General features: G+C 39.4%; 1 protein-coding gene across 4 annotated transcripts in view; it reads right to left on the bottom strand.

The window, feature by feature from the left end:
- APOOL (apolipoprotein O like) overlaps window positions 1–24,731 on the bottom strand; it is a 120,049-nt gene extending 95,318 nt beyond the window's left edge. For all 4 annotated transcript variants that reach the window (XM_059157182.1, XM_059157185.1, XM_059157184.1 and 1 more), the window contains exon 1: window positions 24,618–24,731. In XM_059157182.1, the coding sequence (XP_059013165.1) occupies window positions 24,618–24,662 (45 nt within the window). In that variant the 5' untranslated portion in view covers window positions 24,663–24,731. The remainder of the gene's footprint in view (window positions 1–24,617) is intronic.
- Window positions 24,732–26,456: the final 1,725 nt, after the last annotated feature.

Here is a 26,456-nt window from a genome sequence, read left to right as displayed (position 1 = left end):
TGAATGTCTGACTTCTTACTTGCTAATTTGGATGCCTTTTATTTCTTTTTGTTGTGTGATTGCTGTGGCTAGCACTTCCAGTAAAATATTAAATAACAGCAGTGAAAGAGGACATTGCTGTTGTGCTTCTGACCTTAGGGGAAATGCTCTCAGTATTTTCCCCATTAAGGATGATATTGGCTGTGGGCTTTTAGCATATGGACTTAATTATGTTAAGGTATGCTGCCCCCAAAGCTACTTCATTTAAGATTTTTAGCATGAATGGATGTTGCAGTTTGTCAAATGATTTTCCACATCTACTGAGAAGATCAAATGCTTCGTATCATTTATTAATACAGTGTATCACACTGATTGATTTGTGACTACTGAACCACTCTTGCAACCTAGGAATAAATTCCACTTGATTGTGATGAATAATTTTTTTTAATGTATGCTTAGATTCAACAGCGAGTACTTTGTTGAGGATTTTTGCATCGATGCTCCTCAGAGACATTGGCCTGTAGTTGTCTGTTTCATGGTGTATTTATCTCATTTTTGTATCAAGGTTATGCTGGCTTTTCTATCTTTTGTAATCATTTAAGAAGAGTAAGTAGTAACTCTTCCTCAAATGTTTGGTAGAATCCTCCCATGAAGCCATCTGGTCCTGGACTCTGTTGCAAGATTATGGATTACTGATTCAATTTCTTTGCTGGTGATTGGTCTGTTCAAATTTTCTTTTTTTCCTGCTTCAGTTTTAGCAGTTAGTATGTTTCTAGGAATTTATCCATCTCTTTTATTTTATTTTATTTTTTAAAGATTTTATTTATTTGTCAGAGAGAGAGAGAGCACAGGCAGAGTGGCAGGCAGAGTCAGAGGGAGAGGCAGGCTCCCTGCGGGGCAAGGAGCCCGATGTGGGACTCGATCCCAGAACGCTGGGATCATGACCTGAGCCGAAGGCAGCTGCTTAACCAACTGAGCCACCCAGGCGTCCCTATCCATCTCTTTTAGCTTGTCCAGTTAGTTAACATATAGTTTTTCATACTATTCTAATAATTTGTATTTCTCTGCTGTTGGCTGGTATTTCTCCACTTTCACTTATAGTTTTATTTGGGTCCTTTCCCTTTTCTTTTTGGTATGTCTGGCTACAGATTTGTTAATCTTATTGATATTTTCAAAGAACCAGCTCCTGGTTTCATTGATCTGTTCTACTGTTTTCTTAGTTTCTATATCATTTATTTCTGCTCTATTCTTTTATTATTTCCTTCCTTTTACAGGTCTTAGGCTTCCTTTGTTGCTTCTCTTGATTTAGGTACAAAATTAGGTCGTTTGAGATTGCTCCTGTTTCTTGAGGTAGGCCTGTATTGCTACATACTTCCCTCTTAAGACTGCTTTTGCTGCATCCCAAACATTTTGGTAGTTGTGTTTTAATTTTCATTTGTTTCCATTGTATTTTTTAAACTTTTTATTTCCTGGTTGACCCATTCATTGTTTGCTACCATGTTATTTAACCTTCATGTACTTGTGTACTTTCCAAATTATTTCTTGTGGTAGAATTCCAAGTTTCATATTGTGGTCAGCAAAGGCATATAGTATGACTGCAATCTTCCTGTATCCTGTTGATGCCATTTAAAAAAAAATTTTATTTATTTGACAGAGAGAGGTCACAAGTAGGCAGAGAGGCAGGCGGGGCAGGGGGGAAGCAGGCTCCCTGCTGAGCAGAGAGCCTAATGTGGGGCTGGATCCCAGGACTCTGGGATTGTGACCTGAGCTGAAGGCAGAGGATTTAACCCACTGAGCCACCCATGCGCCCCAACAGAGGCCATTTTTTGTGACATAATATGTGATCTATTTTAGAGAATGTTCCACGTACACTTGAAAAAAAATGTGTATTCTGCTCTTTTAGAATGTAAAGTTCTGAATACATCTGTTACATCCATCTGGTCCAGTGTGTCACTCAAATCCATTATTTTCTTGCTGATATTCTGTTTGGACGATCTGCCCATTGATGTTATGTGGAGTGTTAATGTTCCATACTATTTGTTATTGTAGTACTATTGATTAGTTCCTTAATGATTGCTATTAATCATTTTGGGTGCATAAATAATTATAACTTTTCTATCTTCTTGATGAATTGTCCCCTTTATTATACAGTACCATTACTGTGCCTTATGGCAGTCTCTGCTTTAAAATCTATTTTGTCCAATACAAGTATTGCTACTCCAGCTTTCTTATGACACCTATTTGCATGACAAACATCTGTCCATCCTCTCACTTCCAATCTGCAAGTGTCTTTAAGTCTATAATGAGTTTCTTGTAGGTAACATAAATGTTATGTATTTATTTATTGTTTGTTTAGTTGTTTATTTATCTATTTGGCACAGAAAGAGAGAGAAAGAGAGAGAGCACACAAACAGGGGGAGCAGCAGAGGGAGAGGGAAAAGCAGGCTCCCTGCTGAGTGGGGAGCCCAATGCAGAGGCTCAGTCCTGGGACCCTGGGATTATGACCTGATCTGAAGGCAGACAATTAACTGACTGAGCCACCCAGGTGCCCCAGTCTGGTTTCTTTTATATGTTTTGATACTGTAAATCTTTTGACTGGAGCACTGAGTCCATGTACAAAGTAATTATTAATAGATAAGTACTTATTGCAATTTTATTTATTTTGTAGTTGTTTCTGAAAATTTTCTGTTCCTTTATTGTATTTCTCTCAGGTTTCGCTTATTTTCTTTAGTGATATATCTGTATTTCTTTTTCTTTATCCTTAGCATATTTAGTAATGGTTTTTGATAGTTACCACTAACTTTCTGTGTAACCTCTTCTGAAAATAGCAGTATATTTTAACTCTATGGTCATTCAAGTGTCAATCCATTCTTTCTTCCTCTCCTCCTCATGTTTTAGGTATATGTCATTATATTTTATACCTTTTATGTGTGTGAATTACTTGGCTGTTTTTTTACAGAAATACTCATTTTACTGCTTTTGTGCTTCCTGCCTTAATACTGTCATTTTTGGTCTCTCCTTTCCAAAGAGTCCCCTTTAATATTTCTTGAAGAGCTGGCATACTGGCCACAAACTCCTTTAGTTTTTGTTTGGGAAACTCTTTCTCTCTCCTATTTCGAATAACAGTGTTGCTAAATTGAGTCTTGTCTGTGTCTTGTTATGGATCTCCTTTGGTTCATTTTGTTGGGGGAATCTCTGTGCTTCCTTATGTTACCTACAAGAAACTCATTATAGACTTAAAGACACTTGCAGATTGGAATTAGGAAGTTTTTTTGCTCTTATTTCTTCAAATTAAATTTCTGCCTCCTTTTTTCACTCTTCTTCTGAGATCCCTATAATGCAGACTGCTCTCATTTGGAATAGTTTTCTTCTCCTTTGCTGAGCTTGGTTACTTTCCATTACTTTGTCTTCCAGGTAGTTAATTTGTTCCTTAGCTTCCTCTAGTCTGCTATTTTTTTTCCAGCAAGTGCATTTTAAATTTCATTTATTGTGTTCTTCAGCTCTGAATGATTCTTTTATATCTCTTTGTGAAGTGTCTCAATGATATTCTCCACACTCTTCTCAAGTCTACTGAGTATCTTTACGGTCATTACTTTAAATTCTCTATCAGCCATATTACTTATATCTGTTTTGCTTAGGTCTCTTGCTATGGTTTGGTCTTGTTCTTCCATTTGGAACATATTTCTCTGTCTTCTCATTTTGTTTCTGTGTCTGCTTCTGTATGTTAGTAGAGTTAGCTATGTCTCTTGCTTTTGAAAGTAATGGCCTTAAGAAAAAGAGATCCTGTAGTGTCCTGCAGTGCAGTGCACTAGAAATGCACCAGAGCCTAGCATTTCAGGGACTATGTCCTATATGTGTTGCGTGTGCTCTGCTGTTGAGTCTTGGCTTCTTTTTCCTTCAATCCTTCAATCCAGTTGTCTGCAGAGGTTCTCTTTGCAGTGTTTGGTCCCCAGCAGGTTGGGGCAAATTTTAACATGATGTGCAGTGGTCTCCTTGTGAAATGAGATCTGCACCTAGCACCTCTGGAACTGAGGTCCTACAAAACACACAGGTTGGGAAATGTGGTATTGGCAAGGTTTGCTCCTATCTTCCAGGCGAGGGGCTTGCAGCACCAGGACTAAGTATATCATGACTGGGAGGTAAGAATCCACAGACGCATGGTGGATGAGGGGATGGGCAGGGCTTGGTATAAGATGTTAAGTAAAGAGTGTCTGTGGTGCTCTGCTTCCAGCAAGTGGCCACTATTCATACCTGGGGATAGGGGAGGGAATTAGTGCCTGCCATCTCCTTTGTTCCTGGAGAGGTCTCCCTATAATCCCTGTCTCTTAGGGCCATTCTCTGAGATGAGTAAACAACTACCTCCCATATGCCCCTGGTCTTTTTCAAACTGCTGTTTCCAGGCTATATCTCTGGAGTTTGTCATGCGAGTTGTCACATCATTTTCTAGATTACTTAAGCTGATGTGAGTGTTATCTAGGTGTATCTGTGGGATGAGGTGATCTTAGAGTCCTACTACTATGTCATCTTTCCAACCAACCTCATATGCAGAGATACTTTAACACTGACCATGTACCTGGTATTAGGGAATTTTTATGTATGATAATTTTTTTTTAATTTTTTATTTTTTATAAACATATATTTTTATCCCCAGGGGTACAGGTCTGTAAATCACCAGGTTTACACACTTCACAGCACTCACCAAAGCACATACCCTCCCCAATGTCCATAATCCCACCCCCTTCTCCCAAACCCCCTCCCCCCAGCAACCCTCAGTTTGTTTTGTGAGATTAAGAGTCACTTATGGTTTGTCTCCCTCCCAATCCCATCTTGTTTCATTGATTCTTCTCCTACCCACTTAAGCCCCCATGTTGCATCAACACTTCCTCATATCAGGGAGATCATATGATAGTTGTCTTTCTCTGCTTGACTTATTTCGCTAAGCATGATATGCTCTAGTTCCATCCATGTTGTCGCAAATGGCAAGATTTCATTTCTTTTGATGGCTGCATAGTATTCCATTGTGTATATATACCACTTCTTCTTGATCCATTCATCTGTTGATGGACATCTAGGTTCTTTCCATAGTTTGGCTATTGTGGACATTGCTGCTATAAACATTCGGGTGCATGTGTCCCTTTGGATCACTACGTTTGTATCTTTAGGGTAAATACCCAATAGTGCAATTGCTGGGTCATAGGGCAGTTCTATTTTCAACATTTTGAGGAACCTCCATGCTGTTTTCCAGAGTGGCTGCACCAGCTTGCATTCCCACCAACAGTGTAGGAGGGTTCCCCTTTCTCCGCATCCTCGCCAGCATCTGTCATTTCCTGACTTGTTGATTTTAGCCATTCTGACTGGTGTGAGGTGATATCTCATTGTGGTTTAGATTTGTATTTCCCTGATGCCGAGTGATATGGAGGACTTTTTCATGTGTCTGTTGGCCATCTGGATGTCTTCTTTGCAGAAATGTCTGTTCATGTCCTCTGCCCATTTCTTGATTGGATTATTTGTTCTTTGGGTGTTGAGTTTGCTAAGTTCTTTATAGATTCTGGACACTAGTCCTTTATCTGATATGTCGTTTGCAAATATCTTCTCCCATTCTGTCAGTTGTCTTTTGATTTTGTTAACTGTTTCCTTTGCTGTGCAATAGCTTTTGATCTTGATGAAATCCCAATAGTTCATTTTTGCCCTTGCTTCCCTTGCCTTTTGCGTTGTTCCTAGGAAGATGTTGCTGCGGCTGATGTCGAAGAGGTTGCTGCCTGTGTTCTCCTCAAGGATTTTGATGGATTCCTTTTGCACATTGAGGTCCTTGATCCATTTTGAGTCTATTTTTGTGTGTGGTGTAAGGAAATGGTCCAATTTCATTTTTCTGCATGTGGCTGTCCAATTTTCCCAGCACCATTTATTGAAGAGGCTGTCATTTTCCCATCGGACATTCTTTCCTGCTTTGTCGAAGATGAGTTGACCGTAGAGTTGAGGGTCTATTTCTGGGCTCTCTATTCTGGTCCATTGATCTATGTGTCTGTTTTTGTGCCAGTACCATGCTGTATTGATGATGACAGCTTTGTAATAGAGCTTGAAGTCCATACTCAGAAGACTATAAAGTACTCATGAAAGAAATTGAGGAAGACACAAAAAAATGGAAAAATGTTCCATGCTGCTGGATTGGAAGAATAAATATTGTGAAAATGTCTATGCTACCTAAAGCAATCTACACATTTAATGCAATTCCTATCAAAGTACCATCCATCTTTTTCAAAGAAATGGATCAAATAATTCTAAAATTTATATGGAACCAGAAAAGACCTCGAATAGCCAAAGGGATATTGAAAAAGAAAGCCAACGTTGGTGGCATCACAATTCCGCACTTCTAGCTCTATTACGAAACTGGTTTTTTTCAGGCTTTTGTTCTCTGGCGGTTTTTATGTTTGTTCACTTTTTATTTCTCTCACCTTGACCGCATTTGATGGTTTTATACTTTTAGAGAAAAACAAACTGCACCCTGACCTCCCTCTTAGAGAGAAGGCTCAGTCTGGCTGCAGAGCCCAAATAAGTTCCCCCTTGGCCGCTGGCAGAGCAGGTTCTGAGTCGCGGTCCCTGGGGATGCAGGATCTTTTGCTGGTACCCAAAGCCAAGGCAGTGGCGGCTGTCTGGGCAGCTCCAGATCACCAGAGAGGTTCCAAGGAGCAATCGCACACCGAGATTTTCCCGCTGGCCCGGGCTGGGAGTGCCAGGTCTTTCTGGGTCTAAGAGCACCAGGCTTGTGCGCTCCTCTTTTAGGGGAGGCTGTGGGTCGCGCGCGGGTCTCAGGCTCTGAGAATGGGGCGCAGGTCCAAAAGCACCAGGCTGGGCCTTCGCGCACTTCTCTGGGGGGAGAGTTTGGTGCACGCATCTTAGGCTCTGAAACAATGGCGTGTATCAAAGGGCGCCGGCTGGGCCTTTGTACCTCTCTCAGGGGAGGATGAGGGGCACGCGCATCTCAGGCTCTATAGCATGGCTTGAGCGTTCTGTCGTCCAGCGTGGCTCCCATCCCCTCACAGGAGCTGGACCCCACGCATTCTCGGGCGCACCTGCGGCTTAGGGACCAAGACCTGGTTTCTCCGCTGCACTCTCTCTGGCTCAGTGCCAGGGGAGGCTGTCCTGGGACCAGGGACTTAAGCCCCTGGCCATAGCCACCCCGATTCCCACAATTTACCCCCATGATCCTTTGCTCTTTTGGAGTGCTTTCAACCAGTCTCCAAGTTAATGCTGGTCCCCAGATGCAGGGCACTTTCGCTCGTATTGGGGGTATTACTTTCCAACCGGTCGCCTCTGGTGGCTCCCTCCTCCTTTTGTTTATCTTCTGATATCAGTCCGCCATTCCCACTCCACTTTACCTGTCCACTGGCGTCTTCTGCCCTGTAGAGATCCAGACGTGTATAATTCTGATCTCAGGCTGATTTTATGGGTGATCGGAGTTCTTTGGTAGGTAATTAGCTCACTTTAGGGTACAGGTTGAAATGGTGCCTCCTCCTACTTCCCTGACATCTTGTCCCAACATGATTCTTTCTTACTGGAAACAACACTCTACTTTGCACATGCCATGACAAAATTTCTCGGTCAAATTAATGTGGTGATTACCATATCAAATAAATGTTTTAAAATACACTTTATTTCTAAACTGATACATTTTTAGCTAGAATTATCAATGATACCTTGATTAAGGAATCCCTTACAGAAAAACACTCCTGTATACTACACTGCTTAAATATATACTCTTAAAAAGCCTTTTTGTGGAGGTCAAAAGTTTGAGAAATGGAAGGAGTGGGAAATGTATGAAAGGAGTTTCTCTTTCAGTGTGTGGGGCTGTTATCTTTTAGGAGCTGTTCACAAGAAAAAACTCAACACCATGTGGCTATTTATGACTCTAGATCACAAGACCTGGGTGGGGAAGAGAAGGAAGTTATAGTCTTCCATCTTCCGTAAAGGAGAAAGAAGACTACCCATCTCCAATTTCTCCCATTTTTTGCTCTTCTCTTCATCTCTTTCTTCTAACCTTTGTTTTTCCAGCAATTATATGTTCCAACTGATCTTAAAGTTTTATTTTACCTTCCTATTTCTTTTTCTTCTTTTTCCCTTTCCTTTCTTTGTAGACCTCAACTGCTAATAGCTTACATCATCAGCAGGGAAGGGAGAACTGTGGATGACTCTATCAGTACTACTTTTTCTGGGTGATTTTTGTTATCTATGAACCTAATGTACAAATACTCCTGAGGTAAACAAACATGGGGGCATAACTATGTAATTGATGAAGTTTAGCCTCTTCTGACGTATCAGATAGGAGATGGAAGGCAAACTGGCTTGAAAAATCAAGCACTGCTCCTGAATAAACTAATGATTATTGGATCATTATGGATAAAATGGATATTGGATAAAATCGCAAAAGAAAGACTGGTTTCAAAATACAAGGCATTGTCTCAGGCATATTACCATCTTTGTACTAGAATTTTGATATCACAATGCAAAGTGACCTTAAAGGTCTTCTGGTCCAACCATTTCTCTCATTATGAATTCCTCCAATTTACATATGAACCCCTTCACTAATGGGAAACTCCGCTGACAGATCATTTCATCTTCATACAGCTCTATGAAAAATTTCATCCACAGACAAAACTGAAATACATGCCCATATATTTTCACTGGTCCTGGCTCCACTCCTTTGGGTCATACAGGACTCATCCAGCCATACTTGCCCATGAAAGCATATTTTGATTCCCTTTTAAATGACTTCTGGAATGTACCCTTGTGTCTCCTGTTCTACTTTCTAGGGGTAATAACATTTCTGATAATGGCAAATGCTACTGAACTCATCTTCTGCTCTAACAGAAATATTATTTCTGACTAAAAGTAAAACAAGAAAAGGTGCTAATGTCGCATTGTGTAGCCATAGCCCAAGAGCTATTTCTTGACAGCAATGTAAAAGTCTTACATGAAGGTACAGTTTGAACCAGTTGAGTCACTAACAAAAATTTGTATGTATCATGGTGCTTATTTTCTTCAAAAAATAATGAGTGGGTGAATCACTTCTAAGAGAATAAGCTATCATTAAATCTACAGAGAATAGCAGTCTCCCAGTTATGCCATTTTTCATTATTCTGCTACATGAAAAGCAGATAATTCACTGAAATAGAAAATTTTAAAACGCTGCCTATATTTTCTCATGAAATTCTTGAAAAATATAGTGGTACTAAAGAACAAATAAACTACAAAAATGTACCTATACAATTTGGTCCTTCCACAATTGCATATCAAACAGTGTACTTCAAACGAATGAAATGCTAGTTGAGAGAGAAGATGGTGGTGGAATAGGAGAACCCTAGGCTCATCCTGTCCCACAAACACAGCTAGACAACTATCAAATCATTCTAAATGCCCCAGAAACCTATCAGGAGACTGGCAGAATGAATTCTACCACTAAAGGAAGAGAAGAAATCACACTAAAGAAGGTAGGAAGTATGGACACATGGTTAAGGGGAGAAACAAGCTGTGAGTCCTGCAGAGGAGAGGGAGGACACCTGGGACACACACTGGGAGATTATTCACTCTTCTTGGAGCACATCCCTGAGAGGCAGCATTCGCAGAGATGCCTCTTCCAGGATAAAGGAGGTGCATGGAGTCATTTCCCTTCCCTGCCCCTAAGCATAACTAAAAAGCCACTTGCAGAAAGCAGATGAGTCCCAATACTGGCAGCCTAACCTGCTTACACCAAGTCCCACACCTCTGTGTTCTGGTGTGGGAACCCTTCTGGGTTAGCCTTCTTCAGTCCCAGTATGGCAAGCGCCTTCCCCAGAAGACCATTTGGACCCTAAGGCCTAGAGTTTAAAAGGCAGCAGATTTGGCTGGAACATAGCCCAAGGGGCAATGCCCTGCTCCTGAAAGTAAGGCAGGTAAACAACCCAAAGGCAGTGTAGAAACCAATCTGAAAAAAGCCTAGAACACACAGTGCAGAGATTATATGCTCTTCTCAGAGTGCTTCATGGAGAACAGCAAGCACCCAGAGCCCTCTGCAGAGAAACAGAAGCTGGCTGGCTTCATTTCCCTGATCTGCCCCTCAGCATAAACACAGAGCCACCTGTAGCAAACACCACAGCACCTCCACTGGCTGCTTAACCTGGTTACAAGTCCCATACCCCTACACTCTGGCAGTACTGCCCTTCTCAGCCGAGTCTGCCTCAGTACCAACACGGCGGGCCCCTTTGCCAGAAGACCAGAAGAAACCCCTGCCCAAAACAAGTGTCCAGCCCAGACAGCTCTGCAGGGCTTCAGTTCTAGTGGAAGCAGTATCAGGTCTCATTTAAAGAGCAAACTGGAGCACACCTAGTTAAAACTTGCCACATTCTGGCTAAGGACTAAACACTGCCCACTGGAAGCTAGGAAAGCCTCTGCAGTTGATGGCCTGAAGAACAGAAAAGGCAAAGGACAACAGCAGAGCACACATAGCACAGACTAAAGACACTCCCTGAAGCAGAAAGCCCTGAACACTATATAACATCTTCATGAAGCCATTACTTCCAGGAGCAGGAAACAAAATGGGCTTTTCTAAAACACAGAAGGTGGCAAAGACTTAGAAAAAATGTCAAGATGGAGGAATTCATCCCAAATGAAAGAACAAGCTAAAGTCACCACCAGAAATCTAACCAAAACAATATTAGTAGCATGCCTGATGGAAATTTAAACTAACAATCATAAGGATACTTGCTGAGGCTGAGATGAGAATGGAAGACGTTAGGGAGGCCCTTACCACAGACATAAAAGAATTTAAAAAGTAAGAAATGGAAAATGGGAGATGCCTGAATGGCACAGTTGGTTAAGCATCCAGTCTTGATTTCAGCTCAGATCTTGATTTCAGGATCAAGATTTCAAGCCCCACATTGGGCTCCACACCCAGCATAAAAGAAAACATTAAAAAAAAGAAATGAAAAATACAATAACTGAGATTGGACACAGGCTTGATGCAATGAACAGCAGGCTGGAAAAAAAGAGAGGACTGAATAAGTAACCTAGAAGACAAAATAACTCCACTGAACTTAATAGCATTCATATTGTAAGAATCCCTGAAGAAGAGAGTGGGAAAAGGGGCAGAAAAATTTTTTGAAGGGATAACAGCTAAAAACTTCCCTAATCATGGGAAGGAAACAGACATCCAGACCTAGGAGGCACTGAGAACTCCCATCACAATCAACAAAAGCAGGCCCAAATCAAGACATATTGTAATTAAATTTGTAAAATATAGTGATGAAAAAAATCATAAAACCAGCAAGACAAACACAAGAGAAGACTCATTAAGCTAGCTGGAGATTTCTCAACACAATGTTGCAACTCAGAAGGGAGTAGCATGACATTCAAGGTGCTGAATGGAAAAAATCTTCACCCAAGAATACTCTACCAGGCAAGGCTATTATTCAGAACAGAAAGGCAAATAAAGAGTTTTCCAAAAAAACAAAAACTAAAGAAGTTCCTTACCACTAAACCATCCCTGCAAGAAATAGTAACGGAGACTCTGAGTAGAAAAATCTCCAGAAGCAATGATAAAATAAGTAATAAAATGGAACTATATACATATCTATCAATAATTCTTCTGAATGTAAATGGACTAAATGCTCCAAGCAAAAGACATGGGGTGTAAGAATGTATTAAAAAAAAAAAAAAAAAAAACGAGTCCCAGGTGCTGGGTGGCTCAGTCACTTAAGTGACTGACTCTTGATTTCAACTTAGGTTGTGATCTCAGTGTGGTGAGATCAAGCCCCAGCTCAGGCTCTGCACTCAGCACAGAGTCTGAGATTTTTCTCTCCTTCCTTCTGTCCCTCCCTCAACAGACACACACAAGCATTCACTCTCTCTCTGTCAAAAAAAAAAAAAAAAAAAAAATCCTAAACAAAACAAGACCCAAGTATATACTGCCTACAAGAGATTTATTATAAACTGAAAGACACATGCACATTGAAAGTGAGGGGAGGGAGAAACATTTATCATACAAATGGAAGTCACAAGAAAGCCAGAGTACCAATACTTATATTGGAAAACTATACTTTAAACAAAAGACTGTAACAGGAGATGAAGAAGAGCACTATACCATAATAAGGGGACAATCCAACAAGAATATCTAACAACTGTAATTATTTATGCACCCAATAAGGGAGCAGTCAAATATATAAAACAATTAATAACAAATTTAAAGGAACTCATTGATAATACAGTAATGGCAGGGGATTTTAAACTCCACTTACACCAATGGACAGATCATCTAGATATAAAGTCAACAAGGAAACAGCTGCTCTGAATGACACACAGGACCACATGGACTTAACAGACTATTCAGAACATTCCATTCTAAAACAGCAGAATACACATTCTTTTCAAGTTCACATGGCACACTCTCCACAAGAGAGCACATACTAAGTCACAAATCATTCCTTAACAAATACAAAAAGATTGAGATCAGACCAAGCATCTTTTGTGACAACAATGCTATGGAACTTGAAGTCAACCACAAGAAAATATTCGGAAAGACCATAAATACATGGAGCTTAAAGAACATCCTACTAAACAATGAATGGGTCAACCAGCAAATGAAGGAAATTTTTTAAAAATCATGAAAATAAATGAAAAGAAAAACTCAACAGTCCAAAAGCCTTTGGGATGCAGCAAAAGCAGTCCTAACAGGGAAGTATATAGCAATTCATGCCTATGTTAAGAAGCAAGAAAAATCTCAAATACACAACATAACCTTACACCTAAAGGAGCTAGAAAAGGAACAAAGCCTAAAGCCAGCAAAATGAAAAAAATAATGAAAATCAGAGCAGAAAAAAATAATACAGAAACTTAAAAAATAAAAAGAAGAATAGATCAGTGAAACCAGAAGCTGGGCTTTTGAAAAAAAAAAATCAGTAAAATTAATAAACCCTTAGCCAGACTGAACAAAAACAAAAGAACATGGACCCATTTAAATAAAACCACAATCAAGAGAGGAAAAATAACAACCAACACCACAGAAATATAAAAAATTATAATAGAATATTATGAAAAATTATACACCAACAAATTGAATAATCTGGAAGAAATGAATATATTCCTAGAAAGATTTAAATTACCAAAACTGAAAAAGGAAGAAACACAAAACTTGAAAAGGCTGATAATCAGCAAAGAAATAGAATCAGTAATCAAAAATCTCCCACCAAATAAAAAATTCAGGGTCACATGGCTTTAAAGGCAAATTCTACCAAACATGTAAAGAAGAGTTAATACCCATTCTTCTCAAAATATTCCAAAAGACAGAAAAAGCAGGAAAAATTCCAAATTCCTTCTACGATACCAGCATTACTCTGATACCAAAACCAGATAAAGACATACAATAAAGGATAAGAAAGGATAAGAACCAAACAATCTGTTCAACAAATGCAGAAAAAGCATTTGGCAAAGTACAACATCCATTCATAATAGAAACTCTCAACAAAGTAGGGTTAGAAAGAACGTACATCAACATAATAAAGGCCATATATTAAACAAAAACCCACAGCTGATACCCACAATAGGGAAAAACTGAGAGCTTTTCCTTCAAGGTCAGGAACAAGACAGGGATGTCCACTCTCATCACTATTTTTTTTAAAGATTTTATTTATTTCTTTGAGAGATCACAACTGGGCAGAGAGGCAGGCAGCAGAGTGGAGGAAGCAGGCTCCCTGATGAGCAGAGACTCCCAATGCGGGGCTCGATCCCAGGACCCTAAGATCATGACCTGAGCCAAAGGCAGAGACTTAACCCACTGAGCCACCCAGGTGCCCGTCATTACTATTTTTTAAACATAGTACCAGCCACAGCAATCAGACAACAAAAAGAAATAAAAGCATCCAAATCAGCAAGGAAGAAGTCAAACTTCCAGTATTTGCACATGACATGATACTCTATACAGAAAACCTTAAAGATTCCACCAAAAAATTACTAGAACTGATACATTAATTCAGTAAAGTCACAGGATACAAAATCAATGCACAGAAAACTGTTGCATTTCTATACACCAATAATGAAGCAGCAGAAACAGAAATCAAGGAATCAATCCCATTTACAATTGCAAAAAAAGTAAGATACCTAAGAATACATTTAAACAAAGAGGTGAAAGACCTGTATTCTCAAAACTATACCATATTCATGAAAGAAATTGAAGAGGAAACGAAATAATGGAAAGACATGCCATGCTCATGGATTGGAAGAACAAATATTGTTAAAATGTCTATATTACCCAAAGGAATCTACACATTTAATGAAATCCCTCATCAAAATATCATCAGTATTTTTCACAGAGCTAGAACAAACAATTCTAAGATTTGTGTGGAACCAGAAAAGACCCTGAATAGCCAAAGCAACCTTGAAAAGGAAAAGCAAAGCTGGAGACCTCAAAATTCCAGACTTCACGTTACATTACAAAGCTGTAGTGATCAAAACAGTATGATACTGGTACAAAAACAGACACATAGGTCAATGGAACGTAACAGAAAACCCATAAATAAACCCACAACCATCTGGTCAATTAATCTTGGTCAAAAGAGGAAGCAGTATCTACTGGGAAAAAGACAATCTCTTCAATAAATGGTGTTGGGAAAACTGGACAGCAACATGCAAAAGAATGAAGTTGGACCACTTTTTTTGCCATACACAAAAATAAATTCAAAATGGATAAAAGACCTAAATGTGAGACACAAAACCATCAAAATCCTAGAGAAGAACATACATAGTAACCTCTTTGACATCAGCCTCATCAACTTCTTAGTAGATAATTCTCTTGAGGCAAGGGAAACAAAAGCAAAAACAAACTACTAAGATTTTATCAAGACAAAAAGTTTCTACACAGCAAGGGAAATAATGAAACAAACTAAAAGGCCACTTATGGAATAAGAGGAGATACTTGAAAATAACATACCTGATAGAGGATTAGCATCCAAAAAATATAATGAACTTATAAAACTCAACACCAAAAAACAAATAATCTAATTAGAAATGGGCATGAATAGACATTTTTCCAAAGATATACAGAAGGTCAACAGATACATGAAAAGATCCTCAACATAAGTCATCATTAGGGAAATACAAATCGAAATTACAATGAGATATCACCTCTCAACATTGAGAATGGCTAAAATCAACAGCACAAGAAACAAGTACTGGAGAGGGCATAAAAAGGAACCCTCTGGCAGCACTGCTGGGAATCCAAACTGGTGAAGCCACTCAGGAAAATAGCATGGCACTTTCTCAAAAAATTAAAAATAGAATTATCCTACAATCTAGCAATTTATACTAACAGGGATTTACCCCAAAATACGTGTTGTGAAGAGCACTTGAGTGTTATATGCAACTAATGGATCATGAACCCTACTTTAGAAACTTATGATGTACTACATGCTGACTATCTGAACATAATTAAAAAAAAATACTAATTCAAAGGGAGACATGCACCCCAATGTTAACAGAAGCATTATCTAAAACAGCCCATTAAGAAAACAGCCCAAATGCCCATCAACTAATGGATGGTTAAAGAAGTGGTATGTATATACATAAACATACACACACGCGCATACAACAGAATATTACTGGAATATTACTCGGCCATAAAAACGAATGAGATCTTGCCCTTTGAAAAGACATGGGTGGAGCTAGAGAGTATTATGCTAAGTGAAATAAGTCAGTCAGAGAAAGACAAATACCATTATAATTTCACTCATATGTGGATTTTAAGAAACAAAACAAAGAGCATAAAAGGAAAATAGAGAAAGGCAAACCAAAAAACTCTTAACTATAGAGAACAAACAAATGGTTACCAGAGGGAATGTGGGCAAAGGGATAGGTTAAATAGATGATGGTGATTAAGGATTGCAAATGTTTTGATGAGTACCATGTTTAGTATGGAAGTAATGAATCACTATATTGTACACCTGAAACTAATATTATACTATATGTTAAGTGTAATATAAATAAAAATTTGAAAAGACAAAAAAATAAAATACCTGTGAAAAAAATCTATAGGCCTAAAACAGCAACAAACTACAAAGCCTTTAGTATCTCAATACTTGAAGGTTTAAGACTCTATTACACCTTAATTACACTCTTTTATCAGTAGGGTTCATAGATCAGTGAAAAATGATACTGTCATTCCTACTGTACCAGAATTTTACCACCTTCAATCAGGGTTATTCTCTTTTTTTTAAGATTTATTTATTTGAGAGACAGAGAGAGCATGCAAGTGAGTGTGGTGGGGGAGGAGCAGATGGAGAGGGAATCTCCAATAGACTCCCTGATGAGCATGGAGCCTGACATGGGACTCAATACCACAACCCTGAGATTATGACCTGAGCTGAAATCAAGAGTCGATTCTTAATCAACTGACCCACCCAGGTCCCTGTAATTAGGGTGATTCTTAAAGAAATCTTTCTTAAGTCATAAAACCTGTTCTAAGTTTCACATGACAGTTTTTGACTAAACAATCTCTGCAATAATCTCTCCATTCAAATTTTTTGTTTACTGCCTTAGGATTTGAATGATGAAGATAGCAAGAACATTTTATACATAAAGGATATGGTGACCAAAAAAGCACGTTACGTTTTATACTTTTTGAAAGATTATTAATCATTAAGAGTATCATGAATATGCAGCAAGAGCCTGAAAGAAATCAAAATAAGTCTAAGAAGAAACAAGGCTATATATAAATGTTCATTTCAATAAATAACTGATCACATTAACACAACAAATTTCTATTGTACTTACTTAAGACTACTGATACTCAAAAGAAACAGGTTATCAATACACTAGCGTGAACAAGGTGTGACTTAAATTGGAATCTAGAGGTCAGAAAATAATGGCATTATAATAAGTGCTGGGAATATATTCTTTTAAACACTAAGAGTAAGAGGAGCTAGGAATTACTGGGTGTTTGCAATAACTCATGCATAGTGCTGGGCACATAATATACTATTTATTAGTATTTCCTAGTATAATACCCAACTTTTGTATCAACATGGACGAGACTGGAAGGGATTATGCTGAGTGAAATAAGTCAAGCAGAGAGGATCAACTATCACATGGTTTCGCTTACTTGTGGAGCATAAGGAATAACACGGAGGACATGGAGAGATGGATAGAAGTAAGGGAAAATTGAAGGGGGAGACGAACCATGAGTCTGTGGACTCTGAGAAACAAACTGAGTGTTTTGGAGGGGCATGGGGTAGGAGGTTGGGTGAACCTGGTGGTGGGTACTAAGGAGGGCACGTATTGCATGGAGCCCTGGGTGTGGTGCATAAACAATGAATTCTGGAACACTGAAAAGGAAAAAAAAAAAAAAAAACCTTATTTCAGATAAGAAAACTGAGGTTTCGACAGGTTAAGTGAGTTGCTCAAAGTCATACAGCTAGTCTTCGGTCTAGCAGCAAAACTCACATGGGTCCAAGGAGATCTACATATTATAGTTCATAGCAGCATTATTTGTAATAGAAAAAAGTGACCACAGTATCCATTAAGAGAATGGAGAGATACATATACTATATTCATGTAAAAGAATACTATGCACAATGAAAATAAATGAACTATAGCTACACAATGTAAACATTATGTACCACAAACAGTGCTACTGCAGAAGAATAGATGCCACATAAATACAATTTATATGAAAAAAGCACACAAAACGACAGTGTATAAAGTTTAGGAATACATGCATATACAGTAAAAGTCTAAAAACATGCATAGCAATTATTAAATAAGTCAGGGAAGTAGCTATGGGGGGTTTCAGGAAGCAAGGGGTACACAGAGTTGGAGGGATACACAGGAGGTTCCACCTACATTTACAGTGTTCATTAATGCCTTTCTGATAACTGTAATATTTTACATTAAATTTAAAAAATCATAAATCATTGTGGATTTATCTCAATGGCTCTCTACTACCTTTAAAATAAAATTCCAACATATCCTAGCACTCAAACACTCCACCATCTTGCTGCTTTTTATCCTTGAGGAGCCCCTTTCCCACTTTAAATTACAAGATGTTAATAACTTAGCTCTTAACAGTAATTCCAAATATATTCTACCATATTTCAACAACTTTACTACTTACTTCTGGAAGGTATTCAAAAGTACATTTATACCAGAAAGACCATGAACCCCCAAAGTGTATCCATCCATCCATTGCCTTGGCCCCTCTAAGAAGCTTCAGAGCATCTGACAATTATAGTGTTCCCTCCTATGATTCCTAACATCGGTTGCTATGCTTTGAACTACAGGACTAATGCCTTGGCCAAAACTGACTAGACTAGGGATTGGTACCTGAGCCAAAGACAGCCAACTAGATGCTGTCTTATAAAGGGGCCTGATGTGCAATTTCTGCCCAAGAGGGGTACTTTGTAGTGGTTAGTGTCTAGCCGACCCAATCAAATCCTTTCCCTAGGAAAGTCTGGATATAAAACATGTAGAGTTAGCAGAAACAGAACAGTCCAGTCATGAGACTGGTAATACCAGACTTGCTATGATATTCTGAATGGTTCTTCTTGAGGTTTGTTTAGCTCGTGAAACACCTTCCCAAGCTTTGTTGCTAAACTACGCATCCAAAACAGGATGGGATCAGGAGGGAGACGAACCATAAGAGACTCTTAATCTCACAAAACAAACTGAGGGTTGCTGGGGAGGATGGGGTGAGGTAGGGAGAGGGTGGTTAGGTTATGGACATTGGGGAGGGTATGTGATATGGTGAGTCCTGTGAAAGGTGTAAGCCTGACGATTCGCAGACCTGTACCCCTGGGGCACATAATACATTTTATGTTAATAAAATATTTTTTTAAAAAACACTACTTAAGATAACTTGAACATGCCTCTGTTCTCCATAACCTTAGGACACATGGCAAGCAATATTTTATCTCCATATTCAATGAGGTTCACAGAATACCTGACCACCACCTGTGAGGATGGTGTTACAGGGAATAGTCAGTCATATGGGTGTGGGAGGAGGCAACGCACACATCATTTTCACTTTACGGCATAAAGTGATATCCTGGAACCTACACCAAACATTGTTAAATAGGTTAAGGGTTTCAAAGCGTAACTTTCAAAGCTGTACTGAAAATAAACATGTTCAACAATGCTGAATGGAAACAGGAACACTGATTTGGCTAGACATAACCACCAGTCTTCCAACCTAACAAATTTCACTTTGTTGGGTTCCAACTATTTTTTGGTATAACTTACATGAAACAAGGAAAAGGAAAGACAAGGACTAAAGTTGACAGAAAGGAATATACAGCTGGTATTATCAAGGATTTTGAAACCGTAAATCCTGTGAGGTCCATGTTCCTCCCCATACCAATCATCCTTGGCCAAAGCCCCAAAATATAATCCCAGTGATGTATTATCTCCTGTATTCTAATTTCTACAGTGCTCTGTATTTTCTCTCCACTGACCAAACTTCCTGCTATTCCTCAAAACTCCAAAAGTCCTTGCATTGTGTCTACCCTCCCCTCTCCTTGCCTGAAATGAAACATGATTGTCCTCTGAGGTCTCTACTTCCCTTACAATCCTCAAGAGAAGGCTAATCAAAGCATCTCAGGGAAAGGAGGTAGTTTTCTTCTTCCTGATATCCAATGCTACTTCTAAGCTGTTACTTCTTTACCCTTAAGTAGAAATCTCTGGTCCTATTAGTGAGGAAGTAGAACAACTAGAACTCTCATGAATGGAATGCAAATTGGTACAACCACTTTGAAAAACTATTTGGCAGTATCTACCAAAGAAAGCTGCATGCTCTAAGACCTGGCAATCCCACTCCTAGGCACGTACTCAGTAGAAATGCACACTTATGTGCACCAAAAAGACATACAGAAGAATATTCACAGGGTCATTATTTGTGTAATAGCTCAAAACTGAAGATAATTCAAATGTTCCTCAAGAGCTGGGTGGCTCAGTTGGTTAAGCAACTGCCTTCAGCTCAGGTCATGATCCTGGAGTCCCAGGATCGAGTCCCGAATTGGGCTCCCTGCTTGGCAGAGAGTCTGCTTCCCTCTCTGACCCTCCCTTTTCTCATGTGCTCGCTCTCTCTCTCAAATAAAAAAAAAATTGTTCCTCAAGAGTAGAATGGATACATAAATTATGATACATTCATCCTCTTATATCGTAATGAAAATGAATTAGTGTCACAAGCATAATGGTTGAATCACAGAAACAAAACTTTGGATGAAAGAAGCCAGACACAGCAGAGTAAATATGGCATCATTTCATTTATATGAAGTTCAAAAATAAGCAAAAATAATCTACAGTGGAGGGTAACGATGTAGAGGAAATAGAAGGAAAGGCTCCTGAGCGGTTGGTAATGCTTTTTTTTTTTTTTTTTAAATTGGGTTCTGATTAAAAAAATAATCATCTTATGAAAATTTACCAAGCTACTTATGACTCGTGTACTTTTACTGTATATATGCTATACTTCAATTTTAAAAAGTTCACATAAAAGAAATAAAACTAACGCTGCTACTTTGAAGTTGATACCATCTATTTATTCATTCTTAGTACTATCATCTACTTGCATCCTGGTCACTGCATCACATCAGAGGTTAGAATTCTGGTTAGCAGTTTTCTATACTCTAAATCCTGCTTTAACTAACAATGGCTTTAATATGCATGTGGACAAACCACCCAAAAGCCTCCCCTCACTCCTTGACTTTACCTCCATAGACCTTTATATTCATTCCACTGTGGCTATCCACTCCATGAGTACACCCTGAATTTACCACTACCCAGACTTGCTAATAGCTAAAATCATACACTCAACAAGCTTTTCTCCAACTACAACCTCCTATTGCTGCTTTGTTTTTTTTTTGTTTTGTTTTCTGCTCTACTCCTGTTGTCTGAGCTTACCTACATTCAAAAACTTTTCATGAGAGTGAAATGATGTGCATCAACAGCTTGGCACAATGTCAGACACAAAGGAAATGCTCAATAAATGGTAGCCATATTTTCTTTTCTTTTCTTTTTTTAAGATTTTATTTATTTCAGAGGGAGAGGGAATGAGCAGTTAGGTTACTCCCTAACCACTGAGTAGGGACTCTGATGCAGGGCTTGATCCTAGGACCCTGAGATCATGATCTGAGCCAAAAGCAGAGGCTTAACCAAGTGAGCAACCCAAGTGCCCCCATATTTTGGTATTAAGTATTTTATTATAAACAAATTTTCTTTCAAAACTCATGTTTTCCTCAAATTCATTCAACCTCTGGCATGAAAGAAACTTGGCTTTTGTCTAACACTACTACAGTCTTCCCAATTCTTTTTTTTTTTTTTGAAGATTTATTTATTCATTTGAGAGAGTGAGAGAGGTGGGGAGGAGCAGAGGGAGAGAGAGAGAAATTTTAGCCAACTCTACACTCAGCACAGAGCCCCATATGAGGCTCTGTCCCATGACCCTGAGATGAGGGCCTGAGCAAAAACTAAGTAAGAGTTAGAAGTTAACTGACCCAGGTGCCTCTCCTCCCAATCCTTTTAAATGAAGGCCAGTCCTCAAATCATTATATCTAATTCAAGAAGTTGGGAGGAAAAATCTACATAGTCCTTATTCCTTGAGGCTAACTTCATGTCAGTGTTTCACTGTCATATCTGTGCAACAAGCTCTACTCCAAGATATACATATACTCTTTTTGAGAGTTTTCTGCCAACTTTCAGGGTTCCTCTCTCTCTTACTCTATTAAACTCTAGGGCTTCAAAATGAACATGGATCACCCTCTTAGGACCTTGTAGGTCCAAATGCTTCCTCAAACTTAAGCCTCGTAACTGGGACTCAGATCATGTAATTGCAGATCTAGCTCTACTGCTTACTATACTGTGACTGTGGGCAAGTTACTTAACCTTTCTAAGCTTCAGTTTCCTTACCTGTAAAATGCTGATAACAGAACTTACTCATAGGGCCACTGTAAAGCATGAGAAAATCAAGTAAAATCCTCGGCAAAATGCCTAGCATGGTAAATGTTTACTAAGTTAATAGCTAGCTGTGATAACTATTATTATCTTTCCTCTATACCAATTTAAGATTTTATATATCGGGTGGGGAGCACAAGCAGGGAGAGCAGCAGGCAGAGTGAGAAGCAGGCTCCCTCCTGAGCAAGAAGCCTGGTGTGGGACTTGATCCCAGGGTCCTAGGATCATAACCTGAGTCGAAGGCAGAGGCCTCACAACTGAGCCACCCAGGTGTCCCACCTCTGTACTAGTTTTTGGCACATTTCCCCTCATCACCAAACCAGCTCAGGCCTCCTGACTGTTTTTCCAGTTTTATCAAGATACAATTGACAGTCTCCTGACTTTAAATGAAAAGACACCTTTTCTGGGATTTGCTACCTGTATCCCAAGATTTATTTCCTTCCTTTCACCACAACAATTTCCAAAGAGTAATATACCATTCCTTTCAGAAGCAAGGAGTAATGGAAGGATCATGGGCTTTGGAGCCAAACAGACCTGTATTTGAACCTGACTCTTCACTTAGCAGCTGCATAACCTGGAGCACACAATTTTTCTAAGCCTTTTTCATAAATTAAATAAGGATACTACCCTATTTCTTAGGGTCATCAATAGGATTAAAATGAAATGATATCTGTAGAGCAGCTGCCCAAAATAAGTGCTAAATTAAGGCCAGTTTCCCACCCCTTACCCATTCCTTAACCCCTTACAATCCAGGTTCTCCCTCCTCCACTTTATTTATACTGGTTCTTCTCACTTCAGCTCTTATTAGCATTATGATTTGGGGCAATTTACTGGACTTCTCCCAATCTTAGAATTTCATTTGTAAAACAGTGATCAGAATAACTACAACATAAAGTTGTCTGGAGATTTAAGTGAAATGACATATATATTTTTGTATGGTGCCTGATCTTGTAGTAAGCACTTAATAAATGGTAGCCTCCAGTGACTTTTTAATGTCCAAATCCAAAGACTGTTCAACTCACTACTCTAGGCTTCAGTGACAACACACTATTCTGGTTTGCTTTTTACCACTGACTGTTCCTGCTATCTCTGCACCTCCTCCACAAAGTCTTTCTTTATTCTCCTCAGCAAGGTTTGGGTTTTCTCTTTTGAACCCTCAGATCACTTTGTACTTCTCCCGAGGCAAGGCACTTCTATTGCTCTGAATCAGAATACACTACTACTTCACTGCCTGGCATTTATTTCTTCCTGTAGCTTTTACTGGGTACCTAATGTAAGTCAGACCTGTGCTAGGGATAGAAAAATTAATATCCTACTTACTGTCCTAAAGCAGCTTATAGGATGGTAGAACAGGCAAGCAAATAGTCTATTAGCTGAAGTGTGAAAAGTCCTAAGGTAAATGTATGCCCAGAGTCTTCTGGAAGCACGAAAAAGGAGTTAAATTACACTGGGGAAGTCCGGAACACTTGCCTGGAAAACGCATTTTGTACTTAGTATATGAGGAGGCAGTACACAAAGAGCTGTTAAACGAATGAATGGACTTCAACAGGCGCTAACTAGATGAGGATATTTCCCATCAGGTCCAAAGAAACAGCAGGGGAAAAGGCTTGGAGTACAGATGTTAAAAGATTTCCTAAGAGAGAACAGATGAAGCTTAAAAGCCAAGCCAGGGTTAGGTGTTTTAGACATAGGAGTCTGCCCTGACCCCAGTGGGAAGATGACGGAGTGCCAATAAAGGTTTTTAAGCAGGAAAGGAGTATAATCAGATCTGCATTTTACTATGAGTACTCTGGCAGTTCAGGGAAAATGGATTCGCTGAGAGCTAGGCTAGAGACAGAGAGTCCAGTCAGAAGGCTGCTGTGATTTCTGTGATAAATTCTGAGAACCAGAAATGCTGTAATGGAGATTGGTCAAACAAGATGGATACTGAGTCACCTCACATTTCAGCTGAACTGAACTACTCATATTTGTATCTTCCTCAAGCAGTGCACTGCACCCTTAAAACCCGCTACCAATACTCACCTGTAGATATCTATTACTATTATTGAAACCTACTTAGGGAACAGCAGTTAGCAGGCAGCTGAGTCACTTCCGGTACAAAGATTCCTAAGTAAAGGCATCTTTTCCCATTACAGAACTCAAAAGAAACTTGGGTTTATTAATCAAACCCGGGAAAGAACAATAGTGAATACAAACACCGCACACTGCGTAAAGGCTATGAGACATCTCTATCCCAGTCTATTTCACCTCCAAATAACGTTTGAACAAAGTCTTTAAAGGGTCCTGAGACTCCGCCCTGTGCGCCCAGTCCAATGTCCAGGATTCTTTACTCTTCGTTTCTGTTCGAGACCCACACATTGGCTGCCGCATGTCGCCAGGCCGGCCGTTTTTCACCCAGCCGTTCCCCAGTTTTCACCATGCCGCTGTATAAACAGTTAACTGCAGGGGACTGAGGAGACAGTCCCAAACTGAGGAAATCCAAGGGGGAGAGGTAGGTGTTTTGAAGGTTCAAACGTTTAAGACTCTCTGGCCTTGTCAATTCTCTCACAACCCCACCTCCACCTTGCCTCTTGCTGTGGGGCTCCCTTCTGAAGTTAGGAGGATCCCTTCGATAGTTACTAGAATGCTATCTGCACCCAGAAACTAAGAAAGGTTTGGGGTTTTTTTCTGAAACTTACCCTAACAGCCGCCATATCTGTGACCTTCTCCGCCAGAGTTCTCATATGGTGGGCAGAGAGGGACAAAACAGTTCAATCCGGCTCCTCCGCAGCTCCGCCTGGTTACGTCCCTCTGCTGCTGGCTCCGCCCTTTCTCCGCCCTCCCAGCGCGGCTTCGGGAAGCTGCTACAAACCGCTTGTCCTCGCGACTGACGGTTCCCATCCTCGATGAAGTTTTTCAAAATACTCTCCATAATCCAGTTGAAAGCTATTCTGAGTGCAGAAGTCTGCACTATTTTCACTGTTTCAGACATTATGTGATTTGTCTAGATAAGGATCTAAAATCCAAGTCCAGCTGCTTTACATAACTATATATTCGGGTCCAGGAAGATTCAACAAAGCTTTCTTAAAATTTTAAAAGAGAAAGGAAAAGAGTTTTATTCAAGCTCAAGTTTAAAAATTGCCTGGAAACACAATCTTCACAAAGAAAGGAGTGCTCTTGGGAAGGAACATTTGGTCCAGGGTTATATATGTTTTGTTTTGTTTTCTTCTGTTTTGTTTTTCATTTAAAAAAGTTACAAGTCATTCTGAGGAAGGACATTCCAGAAAGTTAAAGACTTTATCTTAGGTTTTTAATATGTGCAAGGCTGTACAATTTTAATCTTATGGAAACCTGGGAGATTTTTTTTTCCTTTTTCTTATCTTTATGTTTGGAATGCTCCTTTTTTGTTATTTTTTTAATGAAGCATGTGTACAATATATGCCTGAGGCAGAAATAGAGTCCATGCTTGGAAGTTTTGCAGAATCATTTTGACGTTGGTAAATATTAAAAGATACATTCTCTGGGACCCCAGGAGCAGAGCCCACAAACACATGAAAAGTTGAAAATTTCCTTCATTTTACCTCTTTGACAAAAGGTCAAGTTCATACATTGTCAGACTATGTCACTCTGAACCTCCTATATGCCAGGCACTTGTTCAACATACAGAACAATACAATGCAATCATCAATCAATACAAACATCATGGAGCTGATGTTTCCAAGAGAAAAAGACAAATAAATGTTACAGGTGCCAAATGCTATGAAGGAAAGTGAAACAGTATGGGGATAAGGTGAGAATTTTCTTGTTTGAATAGGTTAGGGAAAGGCTTTCTGATAAGCTGACATTTGAGAAAAGTGCTGAAGGAATTTAGGGAAAAGCATTTGATGTGGAAAGAACAACAATGATGTGGCTGGGGTGGTAAGTTCAAAAGGAATGAAATAACAGGCTATGTAGAGGTTATTCATACCACCGTAAAGACTTTGAATTTGATTATTTTTTTAAGATTTTATTTATTTATATGGCAGACAGAGATCACAAGCAGGCAGAGAGGCAGGCAGAGAGAAAGAAGGAAGCAAGCTCCCCGCTGAGCAGAGAATCCTGACCTGGGCTGAAGGCAGAGGCTTTAACCCACTGAGCCACCCAGACGCCCCTGGATTTGATTCTTAATGCGGGGGGAGGCGGGGGGGGGCAATGGAGGGTTTTGAGCAAAGATGTGGCATGTCCTAAGTTAGATTTTAAAAGGATCATCTTGGTGCTGTCAGACCATGCAGTGAAGAGGAGCAACATACTCAACAGGAGCAAGATCTTTCCTAGTCCTCCAGTAAATGATGCTAGGGGAAAAAAATGCTCATAATCTGATCATCGGCATAGCCATTATTAGTTCATTTATTCATTCAGCAAATATTTAAGTGCAAATTATATACCAGGCATCAGTAACGTATGTAACGTATTTGACACCCTAAGAAAATCATTTTTAACGGCTTCCTCCTCTATATAACAAAATTATGTTGATAAAGAATGATGACTGAGTAATATTC

The sequence above is a fragment of the Mustela lutreola genome, chromosome X (genome assembly GCF_030435805.1).
Source record: "Mustela lutreola isolate mMusLut2 chromosome X, mMusLut2.pri, whole genome shotgun sequence".
In the NCBI taxonomy this organism is placed as follows: Eukaryota; Metazoa; Chordata; class Mammalia; order Carnivora; family Mustelidae; genus Mustela; species Mustela lutreola.
This window is presented reverse-complemented; position numbering and strand designations above follow the sequence as displayed.